This window comes from Lepidochelys olivacea, assembly GCF_965140295.1.
Source record: "Lepidochelys olivacea isolate rLepOli2 genome assembly, chromosome: 2".
NCBI lineage: Eukaryota > Metazoa > Chordata > Testudines > Cheloniidae > Lepidochelys > Lepidochelys olivacea.
Window position 1 is genome coordinate 43,901,129 of NC_140412.1, and position 7,876 is coordinate 43,909,004.

The window sequence follows — 7,876 nt, forward strand, 5'->3', positions numbered from 1 at the left end:
GCTAGCCAACCCTGGTAACTGAAAAAGGCACAGCTGAGTGGGATTAGGTGCTTTCTCCCATAAAGAACACCTGGAAGCTGCACTGGGCTGATGCTCAGTGAGAGCAGACTCCAGCAGTGTCCTGGGATTTGGAACAAACACGAAGTCTATACTTAAACTACTACAGCTGCAGCTATACCAGTGTACTGCATCAGTGCAGATGTTCACTATAGTGACAGGAGGGTTCTCTCATCACTGTAGTTAATCCACCCCCTCACCCTCTCCAGAGGCATAGCCAGGTTGCCAGGGGTGGGGACTAGTCATCTTAACTATGTCACTCAGGGGATGGATTTTTCACACCCCCGAGCAACGTAGTTGAGTCAACCAAACTTTTTAGTGTAGACCTGGCCCAAGACTAGAGCTAGGAAAGGTAGGGAGTAGCTTGCTAGAGCAGGAGACCCTGAGCAAGCCAGGGAAAGACTGCAGAGCTCTCCAGGCAGAAAGGACTGTGAGTAAGAAAAGAGATGTTTGTTAGACCTTCATTTAGGATTTTGAGTTTTATTTTCTGTGAATAAACCCTGACCCCAAGGAGGGTTACTTTGACCACAGAAACAAGTGTGTGGAGTCTAAGGAGTCCTGAAGAGGAGGAAACAGAGGCAGGTTGCTACAGAGTGACCTTTGGTCACAAGGGCCTGCTCAGGAGACAGCTGACCCTGTTACAATTCTTTAAATACCAAAATCAAGTTAACAAAACAATACTTCAAAGAAACAAAATCCCTGGATATGAGCAGATTATGATGTTGTGATGAAATATGCTTTTGTATTTAAGAGTAAAAGCCTACATTTTCGAAAGTAACTAATGTTTCTGAGTACCTCAATTTTTGGGTGCCCAATAAGGTCTCTTTGAGGTGTCTCAAGTTGAGCATCCAAAATCACTGTTTAAACTTTTGGACAATGTATTTATACTTATATTTCTGAGCTGTATAAAACCTGTGATGTCCTTAACTATTCATTTCCTTGCTTGAATGTGTTTGGATTTTGTAAGTTTTGTGATAGGCAAACACATGGATGTCATTTAACAATCTTAGTAGTTTTTTAAAGCAAAGTTTTTTGTTTTTAGAATTCTATTATGGATGCAGGTTAGTAAAACAATTGTTAGAAAATCTAAACGCATCTTATTCTTGTTCTGGTATTCCGGCCTCTACTCATTCTGAAATGCATAACATAAAGCATGTGTAGGACATGAGTTTAGTTTGCACAAGCATCATTATTTGACATCTATTGTTAAGAAGAGGAGCATTATATATAATAACTAAGTGCAGTACATATGACAAAGCTTCTGAAACATGAGAAAATTGGCACGAAAAGATGTCAATTTATTTTTAATACAGAAAAAAATTAAATGGCTCTCTATATTTTCAAAGCCTTGTATAATTATTGTAACTAGATGATCTATGGCTTTGGAAATTTCAAGTATAATTACTCAGTTGCCTTATGATGAGTTATTATTTTTCACGATAGTTTCGTGTGTGTGTACACACAAGCATGCATGTCCACATGCGTGATAAAAGGGCTCCCACTTCTATACCTGAGATTACATAGGTTTACAGGGGCTTCAAAGGGGCTTGACTTTTTGTTGTTTGCACTAACTGGGTGTAAAGATCAGAAATCACAACCTATGCTTGCTTCTTTAGGATCAACAAAGAAGGTAAGGCATGTGATTGGCCTTTATACTCTGACATGAAATGTGTCCCTGAGAACTGACAGATCATTAGCCTGCATAATTATGATAGACTAAAAGGCAAAATTTAGAGCTTGCCACATAATTAATAAAATTATTATTTTCATATAAAACACCCATACTCCAACCCCAGCCAGAGGGCTCTGGAAATTAAGTTAAATAATAGAAACAAATTAAAATATAAGAAAAAGCTGTTGTTTCAAAATTTAAACAGATATACATAAATAAAAGCTCCAGTTCTAAAAGGAAGGGAAACAGACATGAGGAATAGTAATAAATATAAAGCCAGGAGGCAACTGCTGTTTGCAGGTATGACATCTTTTTAATAAAATGGCTTGGATGACCACTAGTAGTGGTAATTTCTGATAACCTCTGAACTGGGACAGACAACACCAGAGAAATTTGTCAGTGTCAGGGCAAAAAAAGCATCCACCCATCAGCCAAGTCCACTGTCAGCTTATCTGTTAGGAAAATCTTTTTAACTATCATGTTGTAACTTGTCAAAGATTTTGCATGCACAGCTGCGTTATTGATAGGTTTCTGTTCACCCTTAGTCCTTACATTTATTTTTGGAAGATACTCTCCCCATCTTGCGTATTGTGTTAATTTGCTTAACGTTATTATGGGAACCTGATAAGGCCTTATCTACAAGAGAAAACAATGTCTCAGAATTCATTTCCACTGATGACAATGGTGGATTCTGTAGTGTAGACAGATGTTCTTACTAGCATCAGATACCTTGTTTAAAAAAAACCCTGTTCTTTATCTGTGCCATGGAGAAGGTTAGTATTGTGGTTGAGACACTATGCTTGGCCTCGGGGAACTTGGGTTAAATTCCCAGCTGTGGTATAGACTTCCTCTGGGTAGGTCTATACTGTATCTGGGAGTGAGCCTCCCAGTCTCGTGCCACAGACTTATGTTAATGGGTCTTGCACTAGTGATCTAAAAATAGCTGCATAGATGTTGCAGCTTGGGCTCTGAAACCTAAGGCATGAAGGTGGGCTTCAGAGCCTGAGCCACAAGTCTATGCAGCTATTTTTAGAGCACTATTGCAAGCCCCACTGACATGAGTCTGTGGATCCAGGATGGGAGGCAGGCACCCAGGTGATGTGTAGACATTTTACATAATGCTCATGGGGACCCTCAGGAATGTTTAAATCGAATTGGGTGTGAATTTGAAGTGGATTAGTTAAATTGCATTAAACTCCATTGTAGATACTCTCATTCAGAACTGAAGTGTCCTCACTTTGATTTAGCCAATTCACTTTCAAAGTAAATTAAACTAAACTGAATTAAGGCCACTTTAATTTCGAAGAAAAGGCACAGATTTTTAAAGGTATTTAGGCATTGCTGTGCTTGGCACTATAAGATCTAAGTAACAGACAGCTATTCTAACAGCATGAGCAAAGTGAAATTTAAAACATAATGAAACTTTTCCTTATGGCCAAGAACAATAGGAATCCATGTGCATGAAAAATCTACAAATTGTAACTATATAGAGCAGGGGTGGGCAAGCTATGGCCCAGGTGCCGCATTCAGCCTGCCAGCCATTTTAAGCTGGCCCTTGAGCTTCCGCTGGGGGTGGGGTCTGGGGCTTGCCCTGCTCCAGCGCTGCAGCCAGGGAACAGGATCAGGGCGCGCTCCATGTGGCTCCCAGAAGCAGCGGCATGGCCGTCTTCCGGCTCCTACGCGCTCCAATGCCCCCCTCCAGCACTCCAATGGGAGCTGCAGGGGCGGCGCCTGCGGACGGGGCAGCATGCAGAACCGCCTGGCCGCACCTCTGCATAGGAGCCGGAGAAGGGACATGCCGCTGCTTCCGGGAGCCGCTTGACGTAAGTGCTGCCCGGAGCCTGCACCCCTGAGCCTCTTCCCCATGCCCCAACCCTGACCCCCCTCCTGCCCTCTGAACCCCTCGATCCCAGGCCAGAACACCTTCCTGCACCCGAAACTCTGCCGCCTCACCCCAGAGCCTGCACCCCTTCCTGCAGCCCAATCCCCTCCCCCAGCCCTGATCCCCCTCCTGCCCTCGGAACCCCTCGGTCCCAGCCCAGAGCACCCTCCTACACCCCAACCTCCTCATCCCCAGCCCTAACCCAGAGCCCGCACCACGGCTCTTCCGCCGCGCCGCGCCGCGCCGCGCCAGCTCCCAACTCCCTCCTCACTCTTTCGCGCCCCGCCCCTCACGCTCCTCCTACCAGTCAGAGAGGCCGGTCCCCATCCCTCTGGGTGCGGGGTTTGAAAGCGGACGAGCCCATGTACGGCGAAGCGGGGGGGCGGATCGGGAGAGGAGGGCGGACTCACCCTCACCCACCGCCTCTCGCCGCCCTCTGAACAGGCGACTGCTGGGAGAACCCGAAGAGGGCGCGGGGGCTCACCCGCGGCGGCTTTGTGCGTGCGCGCCGGCCCCCGTGCCCCGCTGTGGTCTCGTCCGCTCCCCCCGCTCAGCGCAGTGGGACGTGCCCTGGCTTTCGCGTCACCCATTGTTTACAAACCAAGCCCAGCAGCGGGCTGCTGCGAGTCGGGTTTGCACCGGTGCGGCGCGCGGAGCCGGCCGAGATGCCCTGCCGGCCCGGGGAGCGCTTTCTGCTGCTGGAGCGCTCGGTCGCCGTGGGGCAGGCGGGCTCCAAGGAGGTGGACGCGCTGGTGGCCAAGCTGGGCGAGGTGCTGCAGTTAAGCGCCCAGCGGGCACCGGCCCCCCGCGGCCCCAAGCACCCGCCGCCCACCGCCGCCCGGGGCCGCGCCGCGCCCTACTCCCCCCGTGGCGGCGGCCTCCTGGTCCCGCGGGGCCCGCCCCCCCCGCAGCCGCACCAGCCCGCGGAGCCCCAGCGCCCGGGGAAGAATAGCCAGCGGGTGGCCAAGCAGCTGTGCGGCCGGGGCTGGCTGCGGAGCGCCGCCCACAGGAGGAAGCGGCCGGGGCCGGGGGAAGCGCCCGGCGAAGAGGAGGATCCGCACCGGCTCCTGCAGCAGCTAATCCTCTCCGGGAACCTCATCAAGGAGGCAGTCAGGCGCCTGCAGCTGGCGGCGGCGGCCGTGGCCACAGCCACCACCGGCGGCAGCGGGGAGGGAGAAGCAGCAGCCCTGCAGCCTCTGCAATAGCCCCGCGGGTTGTGGAGAGCCTGTGGCAGCGAGCCCCGCGCCGGAATCGGGACATTGCATGGGGGAGGGGCCAGCTATCGGCGGATCTATCTCGGGGGCGCCCCCTCCCCTGTACTTGAAGCAGACTCTTTACTGACAGTGAGGCCCCGTGGCCGGGGTCCAGCTATTCTGTATAAAACGTGGTGCTAGCTCCGAGGCGCTGTAAGTCTCTGTAGTGGTCGCTGATGGGGGTGCGGGAAGCAGGGAGCCCCCCACCTTCACCGAGCCTGCCCCGCTCCGCGGAGATGCAGACCCCCCCTCAACTCGCTGCTGTGTGTCGGGACGGGGGAAGGGACCACCCCGCTGGGCCAGTCCCGCTCTGCCATTGTTTTGGAGGAAGGGGTCCCCAGTCTTAGCGTCACGGAGGGGAGCGGGAGATGCGGCAGGGAGAGGGGTAGGCGTGTGGGGCGGCGGGGAGGTAGGTTTGGGTGGAGCGGGTTTACAATTTGTTGGCTCCTAGATTCCAATGCCCCAAGGTCACCGAAAGGCGCATCCACACAGCGCGCGCACGGTGGTGGTGTTGTCACCAGCCGGTTGGAGATAGTAACCCTATCTTAGCTTGTTTTGATTGTACTGAGGGCGAGCCCTGTGTTTTGTAATCGCTAGGAGTCTCCTGAGGACGTGCACGTTGCCCGATCCGAGTTGTTGTTGTGCTCTCCCCCTCCCCCTCTCCCCCCCCGCCTCCAAAGAGCTCCTCCTACCAGTGGGATTCTCAGAAACAGGGTCATCTTACAGCAAGTTCTCTAAGAACCCCACCAGTCCCCGTCCTTCCTGCTAATACCACTGCCGCTGCTCCGGCACTCGGGGGCTCTTTTTCTGGAGGATGGACAAGAGAGAAGGCTGTTTGTGTCTTCACATCCCTGCCCTGCTGTTCCCACTGCCAGCGCGCTCCAGGCTTGGAGTCTGTCTCGCTACACGGGAGTAGATTTGTCCGTCTCTGGTGGTCTCAGGAGCCATTTGCAATAAGTCTAAAATATCTTACTGAGAGGTGCGTGTTTCCTTTCCCCTCCTGGGTTCCTTTTTTTTTACACTTTTCCCATTGTGACTACAGAGCGGTTTTAAATGTGAATCTCAAAGTTGGAAAGCAGCTGAACTGATCATTGTGAAGTGTGAGCGAATGAAGACTGAGATACGTTGTTCACAGATGGTAGCTAAACAACAACTCCCCCCCACCCCCCCCGTAAAAACAAAACAAAACCTCAATGGCTGGATTGAAAAGATGCTGGCTGTTGTCAAAATATATACACTTCGTAACGGAGTGTTTGAATTGTGTTCCTGATTTACAGGACTTGTCTTAACATGTCTGTACTGAATAAATGTGGTCTTGTTTTTAGCTTGGGTCTGTGTCTTATTGACATCGAGGGATGTAAACCTCTTTATATGAACTAAGCAGTGGTAACAGTCTTACAAACATACATTACCCATCATATTTCCCTTTCAGTTAAGAGATCTCCATTTTGCAGACAAAACAACAATCTGCATAGTCTGATGCAGTGGGACACCAGTTATTAATGCATTGAGATGCAATTGAGCCCCTTTGTTCGCCGGCAGCATTCTTTCTTAAGCCAAGGAATATCCTTTCCTGCAGACTCAACGTTGCCATAGGAATTCATAAGTCAAATCATACTTGACAACAAAATTAACAATCTAGTATATCACAGAGGGAGGAAAGAAGATGAATTTGGTTATTTATTCATGTTCTTTATTTTCGGGGGAAGAAGAGCATACAACTAAACAGAGATATGGAGACGGAAAGGGTGTAGTAGGCTCCTACATCTCAGTAGGAACAGACTTAAGCATGTTTATTAAAAAATGATGGTGCTAATTAAGTTTTTAAAACACCATTCTGAATGTTTTAGGTTGCTAGGTAATCTCATTCAATTTTAAAATAGTCAACAAATGAGTTTTAAGATTAGGTTTGTACATGCACTAGAAAACAATTTTCCCTCTTCCCTCTCCCCTACGCACATTGGAGTAAAAGCAGCTCCTTTGAAGGTATGATCCCACTTGGAAGAAAATGGAATATGTTTACGTGTGTCTGAGCAGTTAGTTACTTGCACAGTTCACTCTTTGAAGGTCAAATTTGATCCATAAACTACTTGTGTCAGGACATAATTTTGTTGTGCTAGCATTGAGTAATATACGTAATCTTTAGTACCTAATTGTGTTTAATGTTCAGCTGAAGTATTGATTTCAGGTTTTTTTCCCTAAGGTGGTTGTAAATAAGCAGTATGTACTGTGTTTTTTTACCAGCTTTTTCTTTTTTTCCTAATTTGTGAGCAGACTTGTAGACATGTAATGTGATCTTTCATAACAAAACACATAACTTAAAGGAACATGGTAAGAGCAGACTTCAAAAACATTGTGATATCTAATTCCTAATATCTGAAACAATTTAAAACCTATATTTAATAATTTATGCTGTTTACTCTTTTGCATTTTACACTGCTAGGAATAAACAGACTTGCTATTACCTTTGTTCTTCTGCTTTTAGCAGAATGTTGCAATATTTAGGTTATAAATACTGTGGAAGAGTTATTTTAAAATTAAGTTTCTATTTCATTCTTTAACTCAAAGTTTAAGATGTAAAACAATCTGAGTTTCAAATGTAACTACCTGCCATTGTGCCTTTACATCTATTCATTTTCATATTTTTGTCCAATAGTCCCAGGGCCAGAGTTGCACCCACTGTGCCAATGGTTAATTCAAATCCTGGGGTGAACAGTTTAATTACCTGGGCCTATTTAGTAACTCTGTTACATTACTTAACCTGGCTGATGTAGTGTCAGTATTTATGCAACTTTGGTTAAATATGTGATTGTATAAAATAAAGGCCAACTAAAATATTCCCATACTGATTTTACCTATGATTTTCCATTACTGCAATTTATGCACAGAGATTCTACATTTTTCCCTCCAAAACCTAAATACAGATCTGTGTATATTAATGAGAACAGTTAACTTTACAAGTGTTCTTTGTAGTCAGTGACAGAACTAAGACACTTATTCTAAGGGTTTTAC

General features: G+C 47.4%; 1 protein-coding gene across 1 annotated transcript; it reads left to right on the forward strand.

Moving 5' to 3' along the window:
• Positions 1-4,099: 4,099 nt before the first annotated feature.
• Positions 4,100-6,188, forward strand: FRAT2 (FRAT regulator of WNT signaling pathway 2). Its single transcript, XM_084619140.1, has one exon. The coding sequence runs from the start codon at positions 4,277-4,279 to the stop codon at positions 4,814-4,816; it is 540 nt and encodes a 179-aa protein (XP_084475266.1). The 5' UTR covers positions 4,100-4,276; the 3' UTR covers positions 4,817-6,188.
• The last annotated feature ends 1,688 nt before the right edge of the window (positions 6,189-7,876 follow it).

Excerpts from the sequence above, each read along its gene's own strand:
- FRAT2 (XM_084619140.1), top strand. The coding sequence starts at position 4,277 with ATGCCCTGCCGGCCCGGGGAGCGCTTTCTGCTGCTGGAGCGCTCGGTC.